The sequence below is a fragment of the Ostrinia nubilalis genome, chromosome 17 (genome assembly GCF_963855985.1).
Source record: "Ostrinia nubilalis chromosome 17, ilOstNubi1.1, whole genome shotgun sequence".
NCBI classification, from domain to species: Eukaryota; Metazoa; Arthropoda; class Insecta; order Lepidoptera; family Crambidae; genus Ostrinia; species Ostrinia nubilalis.
In genome coordinates, this window is record NC_087104.1 from 8,927,710 (window position 1) to 8,943,193 (window position 15,484).

The following is a 15,484-nucleotide window of genomic DNA, read 5'->3' on the forward strand; positions in this document are numbered from 1 at the left end:
GCTGAATATAGGCCTCCCTCAATGACTTCCCGCAAGCAATGCATGTAATCAACAAACAATATGATTTCTAATATTCTCAGTAGTAATTGAATATTGCTATTCTCTCAATTTTAAGGCATTGTGTCCTACTAAATAACCTGTTCAGTTATTGTAATGTAAAGCAGTTGTTAAGAAATATAATAGTTAATAAACAGATACCAATAATCACGGATTCAGGGTCAAGTTATTACATTACTGTGTTTTGAGATCGGATAAAAGGCTGCTTAAAAAAACAAATAGGAATCGAACCTAGGACCCTCTACATTCTAGGCGATTAACTACGCTATTATGTTATCAGCTGTCAAATGAAATGGCATGATTTCATTGGTCGTCATAATATTATACAAACGTTTCGTTTTTTAACTGGTGGACTTTTATCTGACATTTTTATTAAATTTTATAAGGCGGGAAACCCGAGTTAGTCATTCTTATCCTAAGCACTAAAAATATGCCATTTTTCCGTATGTGGCATAACCACACGTCTTAAATTATTATCTGACGTGTGAAATACGGCGATTACATTCAAGAATTAATAAATTAACACGTAACCTTATCGAACGCTGATAAGGCTAAGTACACCTTCCATTATTATCAATAAAGTTAGTTACAAATGATTTAGTTCGGAGTATAGTATATTCATGTAAATATTAAGGAAAATGACGAAAACAATACCAATTTTTGTATTGCTGGGAGTAATTTTAGTAAATGTATGTGCTGGTAAAGAAACTGTAGAGGTCAAATTGAAACAAGGTTTGGTGTCAGGGAAAGAACAGAAAACATTCCTCTCTGGTAAACCTTATTATGCCTTCAAAGGAATCCCATACGCTGCACCACCAATTGGAGAGCTGAGATTCAAGGTAAGGAAAACAAATATATTTGATTTTAGTTGAAGTTATTATTAATTAATGATATTCAAAATATTTAGTACTTAGGTACTTCAATTTTTTCAAGTTATTTATAATATTCAAATTACTTAGTACTAAGTATTAAGTTAATTCAAGCTAAGTACTGGTCTTGTAGGGTCAGATATCATAATTTCTCCAAAAATAATATAAATGTATCTTTTTAAAATGTATAACATTTCAGCCACCAAAAGCACCTCAAGATTGGGGCAATGAACTGCTGGAAGCATACACCGACAAACCTACATGTGTCCAGTTCTGTTCAAGAAGCCGTAATAGTGAACCATACGGAATATCAGGCTCAGAGGACTGCCTCTACGTCAACATCTTCACCCCAAACCTAGAGGGTTCAGCTGCAGTTCTCGTATTCGACTTCCACGATAACTTCCGCACTGGATTCAATGGCACTAAAACATATGCTCCAGAATTTCTCCCGGAAGAAAACGTCGTTATAGTCACGGTGAGCCATCGACTAGGTCTACTTGGATATCTTACCACTGAAGACGATGTCATACCACCTAACAATGGAATTAAAGACTTCATTTTTGCATTGAAGTGGGTAAAAGATAACATAAAAAGTTTCGGTGGCGACCCCAATCGAGTGACTTTAATGGGAAGCAAAGGAGGTGCTGTAATGGCTAATATATTACTGTATTCCGAACAAGCAAAAGGTCTTTTCAATTCTGTTATAATTCAAGGCAGCTCTGCACATGAGGCTATATTTTTCCCAAGAAACCCAAGAAAATCAGCTTTTCAAATTGCTGAACTTTTAAACATTGAAACTGACGATAGCACCACTTTACTGAAAGAACTACAGAATTTGGACCATGTGAAAATTCTTGAGAATGAAGTTGAAGTTGTTGACGATGAATTTTATGAGAAATATCTAATGAGCATACATCCATTTGGCCCAGTGATAGAAAAAGAAGGCCCTGAAGCCGTGTTAACGACTCTTCCTGAAAATGGCAAGATTGTCAATGATGTTCCAGTTTTAATTGGATTTAACTCTAGGGAAGGTTTAGATCTTATTTCACGTTATTTATTCAATCCTCGGTCTTTGACTGATAATAGTCAAGACTTTTTCATCCACTTTCCTATCAGAGCTGATTATCGTTTTGACCGCAATAATTCTGCTTTCGAGCAGTACAAAGAAGAGGTGGTGGAGTTTTACTTTAAAGATGGAGTAATTACCTATTCTACTCTATTAGAATATGCCGATTATGTAGGCGATGTGTTACAAAACTATGCAATGAACGCCGCTGCTAGGAAAATATCATCGGACATAAAATCGCCAACTTTTTACTACATGTTTGACTTTAACGGACTTATCAATGAAAACTGGTTGTATGTAGCTAAATATTCAAGGTCAATACCTTTGGGAAATTATGGAGCAAGTGTTGCAGACGAACTGTGCTATTTGCATTTATGCTCTCGCATCAAAAGAAAGTATGTGGAACTGAAAAAGCTAGTGAGCGAGCAGAATGAAATGAAAGTTTTGAAGAAGATGATACGTATGTGGGCCAACTTCGCTAAAACTGGGTAAGTTCCTAAATCCCTTTGTGCTATAAGTCTTCCTTTGTATGAATGCAGCATATGTATGGCGCATTCTTGACGGCTTACCGTACGGAACCTGTAGTATCGCTTCTTGCAATGCACTGTACTTAAGAGAAGGAAAGCCCTCTCTATTCAGGCTCCCAGCAAAATGACGCGAATGGTGCATTCGCAATAAAAACAGGATTTAAGCCCACAATTTCTAAAATAACTTAAAACCACTACAAGATTATTTATTTTCCCTTTTAAGAACCTAGGGCTTTTCCGAGCATCTCAGAAAAATATTTAAAAAAGTCCCAATAAATCGTAGTCAACTGCAAAAACAGTTTTTAATGTGAATATTTTCAATTTTTCAGGAACCCAACGCCCGATGAAAAAGATAGTATTCTGAAGAACTTTAAATGGCAGCCAATCGACAAAGACAGCACTGACCTTGCGTACGCGCACATAAAGAAGACTTTAAATATGGCCGTCAATCCTCTGGGAAAACGAGAAACATTCTGGGACACAACTTTGAACAAATATTTGCAAATGGCCGTCGATGGTGTGGCGCAAAAAGTTGATGTTGAAAAAGATGAGCTTTGATACTCAGTAATAAAATCTCACAACACCTTTTAAAACTCCGTTTTACTGGTTTTACTAATGATTGAAACATGTCCAAGTATTATTTAGTTCGTCCGAGCAAATAGAAACTGGAAATATTTCTAGCATCTAACTAAATTCGAATAGCATTACCAAAGTGTTTACCTATACGAGTATCATTCTAGTGTTTGACTGGATATTTAAAAATTGCCAGTTATATTTTACGTGTAATGTGTTTCATGCAACAGTAATTTAGTTAAACTTAGGTGTTCATAGGTCTGTTTAAAATACTGCCACCCTGTCCCTCACCCCTACCTCCTTATTTTCAAAACTAACCCCTTTGTGGCATAGGACCTAGTTTTAGAGCTCTTTATAGGTGCCATAGACACAACGTGTTTCAGAAGTATTTTCTACTTAACTATTGTTTGTTTTTCTTCTTTGTTAATTCCAGCTCCATGGAGTAGAACAATTTCTGTGAGAAATAAAATTTCTTATCGCTGTAGGAAAAAGTACGAGTAACTAAGTAAATTACTAGTAGTGTCCGACCGAATGTTCGGTTTCGGTTTCGTTTTCGGTTGAGTTTCGGTAAAAACACGAGTTTCGGTTTAGTTTCGTTTTCGGTGGCAAACTTGCCGAAACTACGACCGAAACCGAATGTGCATTCGGGAGTTTCCGCGCTGTTATCGGTCATGTTCGGCGCGTTGAATGAGGAATGAATCCGATCCCGATCAGAGCCAATGTCGTGATTCGCTCGCTTGTTTGTTTGCTGTTAGTTTTGTTATGTTGTGGTGGCGAATTTTCGAGTGATTTATTTTGAATTTGGTAAGTTTTATCTCGTTTTATGTCGTTACAACAAGAGCGGGTAGTAAACATAAAAAAATATTCAATATGACTGATAAAAGTATAATCAAGTTTAATCTGACCCGTAAATTTTTTTTTGGTTCGCAAATGCTATACGTAAATAAACATTAGATAGGTAGTTACTTATGACTATAGTGCATTTCATGGTGATAATATTATGGATTCAGAGTTTCAAAGTTCATTTTAGTATTTATCACCAAGGTATCCAAGTGGCAAGTACAGTAGATACTAACTTACGTACTACCACATAGTAAAGATTCTTTTTGTGTAACAAGTTTTAAAGGTTACCGCGACACAAGCTATGCTTAGTGCGGCATCCGCTAGATATAATGACTTTATGTAAGTATTTGGTTTTACTGGCATTAAACGTTTTATTTATTATTATTTATTTATTACCAATTTTGTATTGAGAAATTATTAAGGTAAAAGACCCGACCATGGGACGGGTTATGTAGAATTGTAGATGTCCTGAATATTGCGAGTAATTAAAAAAAATCTAGACTATTTATAAATCCTTCTTTTTCTTTTGTAATAGGTACATAATTTGATACCTTTTAGAGTAAAAAGGCGCTTTCGTTTCTTTTCGCGAAACTTTCGTCGTTTTCGCGTCGGCACTGCTGGACAAAGGCCTCTCCCAAGGATTTCCACGAGGACCGATCCTGCGCCGCTCGCATCCAGGCACCTCCCGTGACCTTCACCAGATCGTCGGTCCACCTAGTGGAAGAACTTTCCTGCCCCAGCGGCCATCAGCTCTACGAGCTATGTGCCCCGCCCACTGTCACTTTATTTTAGCGATTCGAAAAGGCGCTTTATAAGTTCAATTTTAATGCAATTGAAAGAGAAAACAATAAAGACTGACTGATTATAATAACGTTTTCTTTATTTTTCCCACAAAATATGAGCCTTGTAAGGAAGTTTCGGTTTCGGTTTCGGTTTCGGCCGAAACAGACACGGTTGCCGAAATTCGTTTTCGGTTTCGGTTTCGGTCGTAAAACTAGTTTCGGTCGGACACTAATTACTAGCGACAACCGACTTTGCGTGAAATAGTAAAACTTTATGGTACTTTTTAGTAGAAATTGTAGCCAATAAGTCATCATCATCATCATCATTTCAGCCATAGGACGTCCACTGCTGAACATAGGCCTCCCCCAATGCTTTCCATGTTGATCGATTGGCAGCGGTCTGCGTCCAGCGCTTCCCTGCTACCTTTACGATGTCGTCGGTCCACCTTGTAGGTGGACGTCCCACGCTGCGTCTTCCGGTACGCGGCCTCCATTCCAGAACCTTTCTGCCCCATCGGCCGTCAGTTCTGCGTACTATGTGCCCTGCCCATTGCCACTTCAGCTTGCTAATCCGTCGGGCTATGTCAGCGACTTTGGTTCGTTTACGGATCTCCTCATTTCTGATTCGATCTCGCAAAGAAACACCAAGCATAGCCCTCTCCATAGCACGCTGTGCAACTTTGAGCTTCTGTATAAGGCCTATAGTGAGAGGCCACGTTTCCGAGCCATAAGTTATCACTGGTAACACACATTGGTTATACACTCTAGTCTTCAGGCATTGAGGTATTTTGGACGAAAAGATGTTGCATAGTTTCCCGAACGCTGCCCAGCCGAGTTGGATTCGACGATTGACCTCCTTCTCGAAATTGGACCTACCTAGCTGGATCGTTTGTCCGAGGTAGACATACTTGTCGACAATCTCGAGAATTGAGCTCCCAACTGAAACTGGGTAGGGCGTAACAAGTAGCCAATAAGTAAGTTTAGATTAAAATTCCATTTTGCTCAAGAGTTCTATTAAAATCCTTTTAGGCATTTAGTACTTCAATCTATAGGTACCCAGAAACTTTCGTGTTAATAATTTTAGTACCTACGACTAAATTGTAACGTGTGACTTCATTTCTAAAACAACATTTACCTACCTCCAACTACCTAAGTAAGCTGAAAATCTTCATCCATTTTACTTAGCATATGCATAGGTACGTAGGTACATTTGCTTTGAGACCAATGCACCGCTCACTGTCCATGCATACTTTACTAGTGCTGGTTGGAAGCTGCAAACTCAACAGGTATTAGCATAGACTGTGACCCGCATGAATAAGTACTTGCATTTAATTGAACCCAGTTTGTAGCACTCTTAGCTTAAATACTTGTTAAACCGGTAGAAAAGACCATAAAATACCTAATTATAAATAGTTTAATTGATTGAGCAATGTTGCAATTGGTTAAAAAAATGTAGAAATTCAGGGCTACTTTTTTATTATGTCTAATGTATGAAAAGTTAAATCCTATGTAAAAAATATTTAAGTAGCGCCATCTGCCGTAAACACATAGAACTTTTACAACCTGAATAAAAAATGTAGAGCCTTAAAAAAACAGATGAAACAACTTTTTTAGCTACCAATTAATATTTCGGGGAAATTAATTAGTTAAAAGAGAAACTTTAACTGACGTTTTGGCTATTCTTTATTGGTCGATGGAGGTGTTTTTCAGACAACCTGTCGTTTTAAAAAGCATGCTTTAGCAATGATATTAATACATTGCTAATACTACAGAGGGCGTAAGTGAAGCAGGAAAATAGTTTTCCTAGAGTTTTCTTTTTCATACTGTTTTTTGTATTCTGTGTTGTGTATACGATAATACTCGTAGTATCATTAAAAAATATATTATAGTATTCTTCCAATTTAATTTACTCTACTATTACCAAGGACTACTCTCTTACCAACCGAGTAACATGGAAAGCATTGGGGGAGGCCTATGTTCAGCAGTGGACGTCCTATGGCTGAGATGATGATGATGAGTCATCATTGATGACTCTCTTACTGATTATATTTTGTTAAACATAGTTCAAATGCATATAAAACTTCCAGAACAAAGAGATTGAATAATTTAAAAGATAAATTAAAAGTAGAGCTCTGACAAAAATGTGATAGGTGGATTCTCTGTCTTCTGATTTAAATTTGACTCTATATTTAAAGGAATATCCGGCATATTATACATCCAAAGTATATTTAACAAATATTTGACAATAATTCGATCCATTTAACTGACTGAAGATTTACACGCCAAACTTTAGTTTTTTACTCCCTATGTCAATAGATTTAGAGTTCAAGTTCAGTTCCAAGATCGTATAATGTTAGACCGCTAGTTGTTAACCTTAACCTGCGTTATATAACAGCTCTGCACTTGTAAATGACTTGCCTGACCAGTTTTATTTGCGCTGCTTATTACATAAAGCTACGAGAACATGTGAAGTATTATTACCTCCACTGGGAACAATGTCAACGAGGTATTTTAAACCTCGAGATGTTTTTGGAAGCTAAGATGAAAGGAAAATTTAGCTAAAAAAAGTTCTTTATTATATTTTCATGTTCGATATTATTTAAAAAATAACCAATCCATACAAAATGCGAGAATCTTTGTCTTTTCAGCCATCAATCTACTATTTACTTCAAAAAAAATATTGCCCCTTTTCTAGGCTGCCTGAAAGTTAACACATCCTAGCGATAAATTGTGGTGCTACAACTTTTTGCGTTTCTGGTCTGTTTAATAAAAGTGCGGTGGAGATTGACTTTAGTTAGAGAGTATTATAACGGTTTGTCTGTAGTTTAAAATACTGTTTTCACTTTTAAACTGCTGAAATTGATAGCTAATAGAAAAAAGAACCCTACAAAGGTGAATAGGTTAAGGCTATTTTATTGAAAAAATACTTGAATATTGTAAAATACGAGGTAAAAATATGATGCACTATTCAATAAGTCATATTCAATGGCATGATGAATGGATTATTTTAGACATGAAAAACTTTTTGGACATATTACTGTTCTGAATGCTTTTGTAAGAAGCAAAAGTTTCTAGTTCCCTGTTTTTTGCGACAGGTTTTTATCTACACAGACGAAGCTGCGGGCAGAAGCTGATAGGGGAGACCAAGCTGAGTTGTAACAGAGGATAGCTGTGCCATTGTCGATTTTTGGAACTTTGTTACCTACTAGCGAGCTCGTAACTATGTGCGCTTTTTAGTTCCTGCCAGTCTCAACCTAATAAATACACGATTTTGCGAGCTAGATGATAGCAGGTTTCCACAAAAAGGCAATGTTGAGAGTTACTCCTCTGTTACAACTCACCTTGGTCTCCCCAATCTTTCCCAAAAATTCCCCAATTCGTTAAAACTCAGCAGCTTTGATAGCTAATTCCAGAATTACTCAAGGATTTTGACGCATGTTTGACTAATTGATGACTGATTCGAGAGGAAGCTTAATTTACAAATCCCAGCAGATCGTTAATAATAGTCTAAAGTTAGTGTCGGAACTTCTTTTCTAGTGTCCTTTTTTTCTTGAATCTTGTCTCGCCGCCCTAGAGACCCGCAGCCCATAAAATAATGTACTTACCTACATGTAAACACCTAATGAAGCTTTTTCTTTTATCTTCCAGATTTCGGCAAACATAGTGTACCTAAGTACTTATTATTATTCTGTGCTAGTACGCTTACGCTTGATATCTAACAACCTCAAGAAATGATAATACTAGCGTAATGATAATAATTTGCTACAACAATTTTATTATTTTTGCCATTTATGTTTATTTGCACCATTCTATTTTTAGTACCAAGTAAATATGTTTTCTTTCGAAAGAAAGAAAGAAAGAAATTTCTTAATAAGATCGAAAAAAAGGCCCTTTTTCATAAATTTTATAAAACCCTATAACAGCGCAAAATATTGAATGGAAAATTTTAATTGACAGGGCTGAATAATGTTTAGTTATACCTACACATAAACACCGTAATTGAGGCAATTTTCTAATCACCAATTATAATAATGAAAATAATAGATGGAAAGACGCACGTCATTTTATTGTGGTCTCAATAACAACACCTACTCCTACGTAATTATGAATAAAAAATATGCATCATCAGGTACCTAGTAATTTAACTGTTTAAAACTTTACTAGTACTTATTATTATTCTGTGCTACTACGACAATTGGTAAATGTAAGTGACACCTACCAATCTCGAAGCTTAAAAGTAAGCTATACTAGTTCGTTTTTAAAATGACGTCCACTGCTGGACAAAGGCCTCGCTTAAGGATTTCCACACGATAGGTCCTGCGCTGCCCGCTTTCAGGCACTTCCCGCGACCTTCAACTGATCGTCGGACCACCTAGTAACTCCTACATATTACCAATTAAGTACCATATTTTCGGTTTAAAAGTAAAAATAACAGTATGAATGGGACCTTCGATCATTCAATTAACTGAAAACATGTCGTATTCTTTAATTAAGTAAGGTGTCATTAATTATTGGTGTAAATTATTACATTGTTATCAAATATTCGGTTGTTACTAAAATTACGTGACATACATTTGTATTATTTTGTAAACAAACAATTAGAATTACCTAATTTTAATAAAAAATATTTAGTTAGTACTTATTCTTATAATTAAACAACTGAATTGAATTTATACAGTAACTAACACAATATTTTTATTGTAGGCATTTCAAGCATTCTTAAATGTAACATTATTTTTGTCAGTTATGTTTTACCTGTACTTTAGTCTTAATACTTTCTTAAATAGTCGGCCAAGATTTATTACCAAATAATATCTATAAAAATATCATGTAAACTCGGGTATTTTTTAATAATAAACCATTCTGAATTTAATAATAAACTATGTAAGTACGCAGTAACAAGATAAGTTGATATTATTGTCAATAACATCGCCAGAAATTCATGGAAAGGGCAACTAAATCACCGGAAATTACGAAACTTCGTCGGTCACTATTTGACCGCTACCAAATGTAACGATTGAAGGTTTCATCGATTTTGGGAAAAAATAAAATAAAACATGGTCTAATATTTAGCCGTCTAATACAAGTTCTCAAAAAAAACATGATTCTTCTGTATCGTGTGCTTCAGATCTAACGAGCTATGTTACCTGGGAATCGAACCCAGAACCCATAGAAACTAACTGGGCAACAAAAGCGTTACAATGGTTTCCTAGAAAACGGGATAAATTGATATTTTATCGCATTTATTTTCTGTTCTCAACCACTACTTCGTGACAATAATGTATTAACGACACTAATACGGGCCAGTGCTGAGATAAAGCAGCGCAGAAACTCATTCACATTGTCCGCCTATTTTCCAACCAAACTACTTAAGGCCGGGTAGCAGAGAAAATGGCGAAAATGAGGTTTTCATTTTTCATTTTTGAGGTACTAAACAGTAAAATTAAAGGCTAAGATTTTTTTTGGGCATAGTTGAGGATATTTTCTAGGGCTATTAACGGATGGAAACACGATTTGATGAAATTGACTCGATAGAATAAATTCCCAAAGTTACCTCTATTCGTTTTCTATTTATGGTTTTATTTTTAAAATAAGCGATTTGAGATTCTAAATCTTTTACTAAACTAAAGTTCAGAAATAACTTGAGGGCTTTTAACGGATGAAATTTTTATATTGCGTCTTATTTAGTTACTATGTTAAAAAATGTGGAAAAAATCGTCCATGACGGCTTGGACAATCTCAATCAGTCGCGCTGTGGCGCTTACGGAGGACGGACGCGTGTCAGTTTTTTGGCCGTGACAGTTCGCGATTTGTCAATATTTTTGACAATGATGACTTTGATGAGTCACAGTATAATAATATCAGTGTTACTGGAGAAAGCTTAAATTTTTGATAATTAAGAATTATCAATTTTGTCTACCTATTGAAATTTAAATCGTTCGCATCCTTTTAAACGAAGACTCTACTCATGATACATAGTACATTCCTCAAATATGAGACAAAACCAATGAGTTAAAATTACATTTTAATAGTACCTACATACAATCGTCTTACACTCTTTAGAAGAGCACACTGACACAAATAAATAATAAAAAATACTGTCTAAGGTCTGTAGCTAAAGGTCTAAGCTGTAAGATAGAAGAATCTTCTAGCCAAAAAGATGGCAGATGCAGCAGATGTTAACGGATTTAAAACTGGAGTTCATATGACTCCCTGTAGACTTGAGTGTCTAGAGCGTCCCTTCCTCCACCATGCGTAAGAATTTTCAAAAAAATACTGTCTAAGGTCTGTAGCTAAAGGTCTACGCTGCAAGATGGAAGAATCTTCTACCCAAAAAGATGGCAGATGCAGCAGATGTCAACGGATTTAAAACTGGAGTTGATGTGACTCCTTGTAGACTTGAGTGTCTAGAGCGTCCCTTCCTCCACCATGCGTAAGAATTTTCACAAAAATACTGTCTAAGGTCTGTAGCTAAAGGTCTAAGCCGTAAGATAGAAGAATCTTATAGCCAAAAACATGGCAGATGCAGCAGATATCAACGGATTTAAAACTGGAGTTCATGTGTATCCTTGTAGTTTTGAGTCTCTAGAGCAGTGGTTCTTAACCTTTAAGTCATGAGGGACCATTTTACCAAATTTCTGTCTTGTCAGGGACCACCTCATAATCGGTCAAAACCAGTTTGACTGCAAAAATCAGTTAAAAGTGGTTTTGATCAAGGTGTGCAAGTGCACATCGTGGACCACTTGGAATGCCTCCAGGGACCACCAGTGGTCCGCGGACCACCGGTTAAGAACCACTGCTCTAGAGCGTCCCTTCCTCCACCATGCGTAAGAATGTTTCAAAAATACTGTCTAAGGTCTGTAGCTAAAGGTCTAAGCTGCAAGATAAAAGAATCTTCTAGCCAATAACTTTAAAACTATAATTTGAACGAATTTTGCTATTAGTGGACAAATTTCTGCTCACGATGGACTAATTATCTGCTATACTCTCCACTCTCTAAAGCACAACATTTATAAAAATTTTGCTGCGGTAATGCACTCCAGATAACAGTGTGTGATGCTCATTGCTCATAGTGATTTTCGATACAGAGCCCCGTACATACGTTATACATAAATTATGGAAAGAAAACACCCAGACCAATACAAACAAATATGTATGCAATTTTAGTATGATATTTTTATTTATTAATAAACAAAAAGACTGAACAAAATTGATGCGTGTACTGATTAATGTAATTAACCACATGCAAAGCTTTGTGAATTGCAACAACTATAATTTATTATCCAAGCTCTAAATAATCGCTACTACGAGTAACTGATCATAAAATGTTTTTCCAATCGCTCAAGCTTCCGAGGATCTACCGATAGGTCGGGTGACGTAATCTTGAAATTCTTTTAGCCGGCGCGGAACTTCCGGAAGGTCGGGTGACGCCACGCCTCTTTGAACCGTGTTTACTTTGGCAGTTATATTCTATATTTATTCGATTCTAAAATATATTCCCAAAAATTTTGAAAGTTGTTTTAATTTGTATCACTTGGATATGATTTGTATTAGAAAGTGCTGTGGGTGTGACGCTTGAACGGAAGGAAGTCAACCTAACCTAACCAACTGCGTATTTCTAAACTGCGTATTTCTATACTGTGTAGCCGCGAGAGCTCTTTGGCGCGCTGTCTTCGGCGAAGTATTGCGCGCGCAGATTTTGACAGCGCGAAATACCTACTTTAGCAGAAATACCAAGCCTTAAATGATTACTGCTAATAACTTGATTAAAACTTATTTTTAAAGTGCCACTAAAAATTTCACAGCCTTGTACAGTAGAAAAATCAACAGCTGTTCTTTTGTCGAGCGTTTAATGATGCCCCTAAGAACACCGCCAGTGTTTCAGTAGAAAACCAACCGCGCGGCCGCGGACTGCCTGAAATTACGGGAAATTACCGAGTGTAAAGCATTGCAGTTTCTAATTTTAAAAATAGGGACAAAGGAGGTAGAGTTATTAAGGTTAACAGTTGAAGTAGGTACTTAGTATTGTTTAATTATCAGACAATTAGAATGAGATTAAGGGCCTGTTGTTTTCAAATTGTAGAATTCCAGAATAAGTTTAGGCTTGAAATAAAAAACAGTTGATACCTAAGGTAAACGGCTACTAGTTCGTGATAGTACGTAAGTTCGTAAGTTTTTTTTCTAGCTCAAATAATAAGCAAATGGAATATTATTTATAAAAATTCTTCATTACTACAAAAACTCTATTATATAAGCTATCTAAAAAACCAAGTACCAACATTGTGGCGCCAAAAATGAGAGCAATACGAAGCTTCAAACTCTCAGAGAGCCAAAAACAGCCGTGCGGCGTGCAAAGGTTGCTCTCACCGTAAGGTTAGCGCTCCAACTTCTTAAGCTTATAAAAAGGCGACGGAACGTCCATTTAAATAAAACTTGTAATAGTGATTTCATGTGTTCCTTGACAATTGATTTGGCTTAGAAAAAAGTTATTTGAAAACGTAGAATTCCTTTAAAATTGCGATTAATTGACTCACGAAATAGCGTACATATTATTTTTCGGGTGTCCCCTATTTCGTGACACTACCGATTCAAGGATATTATGGATAACATTTTGATGCTTGGTTTTTAAATAATTATTTATGATAATTTAAATGTAAGTTTTGAAACAAATAATGCATTTATTTAAGTTTCTCATGACCTAAATTCGGTATATGTTTCGTTCACTAGAATTTATATGACACGAGTTTGAAGTTCACATATATGACCAATTTTAAGATAAATTAGCATAAGTAGTACCAGCATAATTTTGGTTTTATTTCGATTTGTTTTATTTACCTTTGTTTATTTGTATTGTATATGGGTTAGATAATAGTTAATTGACACATTTTGACAATAATCCATGAATTTTACTTGGGGAATTTGGAATAATCAGTATCACGAAACAAGGAACCGTATTATTGTTACTTTTTTCCAAGTTCGTGATACATAAATGTATGGTGTTAGGTACTTTTATGACACATACCATCAAAGAAATCGACATATTTTTAGTTTTTAATACTTACCTACCTAAGAAATTAATTAATTACTTACTTTTTATTATGAGTCATTGGCGTATCTGGGGTTATTTACAGGGGGGGGGCTACCCTCACTTGAAATTTGGGGGGGGGGGGTTACAAATCTAAATTTTATATGGGTACGAAAGGGGGGGGGGTTAAGTTACCCCCCCCCCTACATTTCTAATGGTTATATAAATATTTACACATATTGTTACAAATAACAAATCAAAATATTATACTAGACTTACATTATTTCTTATGAATATTTCAGGTAAGTAATATCGTCAATTTCACATAATTATTTTATTCTAAATTTTTATTATCGTTTTTAAATTTATTAAACCCTTAATCATTATTAAAATATCCTAACTGGATGCATAAAACCTTATCCCGAAATAGGGGACATGAGTTCACGAACTTAGAAACAGAGCAAAATGTTGTCACGAAACAGGATCCAAACAAGAGGTCCGCAGAACAATTAATATAAAAAAAAGTTCAAACTATACAACTATAAATTATGTATTAACTTACTGTCAAAAGACCAAAGTTTAGCATACAAAAGCTTTCATACTGATATCATGCTTGGTTATTTTTAAATAAAATGTTAAAGTCGTAAGAGCCTTAATATACCGAAGTAGGGGGCACTTACCTTACAGGGTGTCCCAGAATGGGTGAATCAAACTGATAGGGGGGGGAGGTAGCTCTACTAATGTACTATCCCAAAAAAATATGAAAAAAATTTTTGTGTTCGGATTTTTTTTTTAAATAAAGTGCTCTAAACTCGAAATCTAGTCATTATTTTCAAAAAATTGTTTAGGGTCAAGGAGGCAACAGTGACTCGGTCGGCTACAGTGGCTCAGTCATGTTTCGACCTGAAGGCATAGGAATATATATTTGTCTCTTTTACCGATTCAAAGGTCTTGGTACCCGAACACGTTTAAACCAGTTTGCTCGCCGGTCAAGTGCCGTGCGGAAGGGTGAGGGAATGTTTTTTGTTTTCGCGCCCACTAAATTACATTCTAAGGTGAGTTTCGATTGTTTTCATATCTTTGTTTGTTGCTATAGGTAATAGCCGTTATATTTATCGGATAGTAGGTCTTGTATCAATTGTCTTTAATCCGAATTTTGACTAATTTGTTTTACATCTTGGTTTTTTTGATCAAATATTTACAAAATGGCGTAGAAGTACACAGTGACTCAATTTTAATACTTTATACGAATTCAATATTTTTATAACTTTAAATCGAATTTTGTTTTTATTTACAGAATGCCACGGAAAAAAACCGACAGAAAAATAGGGAAGAAATAAATAACGAAGAGATTGAGATGACTTAAGATCTTATAGGTAGCAATAAAAGTACTAAGAGTCGTGTTGAATTGTTGATTATAATAAGAATAGCTTGTGCAGTTTTGTTATTATTTCTAATAAAAAACTACGCGGAATGGGCATTTTCTTTTCATATAAATACTGCCGTACCACGTTAATACTGTGTACCACGGTAGTGAGTCAGTGTGTACACCTAGTAGTCCACAGTGGCTCAATTATCATTTTTTTGTTTTAGGTTCCTACTTTGACATAAGTAGTAAATAATGTAGAATCATGAGTGCTCAGTTACAGTTCAATAGTGTATCTAAAATGTGAGCAAATTTTAGGCCAATATTAAAGCGATATCTATTTTTATTAAGCTTCGAAAAAAAAGTGAGTCACTGT

At 35.5% G+C, this 15,484-nt stretch overlaps 1 protein-coding gene and 1 long non-coding RNA gene across 2 annotated transcripts; both read left to right on the top strand.

Annotated features, from left to right (window-relative positions):
• Positions 1-510: 510 nt before the first annotated feature.
• On the top strand, positions 511-3,115 carry LOC135080017 (esterase FE4-like). The gene is made up of 3 exons (XM_063974683.1): positions 511-896; positions 1,126-2,480; positions 2,849-3,115. Exons 1-3 carry the CDS (start codon positions 696-698, stop codon positions 3,075-3,077), a joined length of 1,785 nt encoding a protein of 594 aa, XP_063830753.1. The 5' UTR covers positions 511-695; the 3' UTR covers positions 3,078-3,115.
• Positions 3,116-14,582: 11,467 nt separating this feature from the next.
• On the top strand, positions 14,583-15,216 carry LOC135079716 (uncharacterized). The gene is made up of 2 exons (XR_010258878.1): positions 14,583-14,797; positions 15,040-15,216. It is a non-coding gene; the product is annotated as an uncharacterized LOC135079716 (long non-coding RNA).
• Positions 15,217-15,484: the final 268 nt, after the last annotated feature.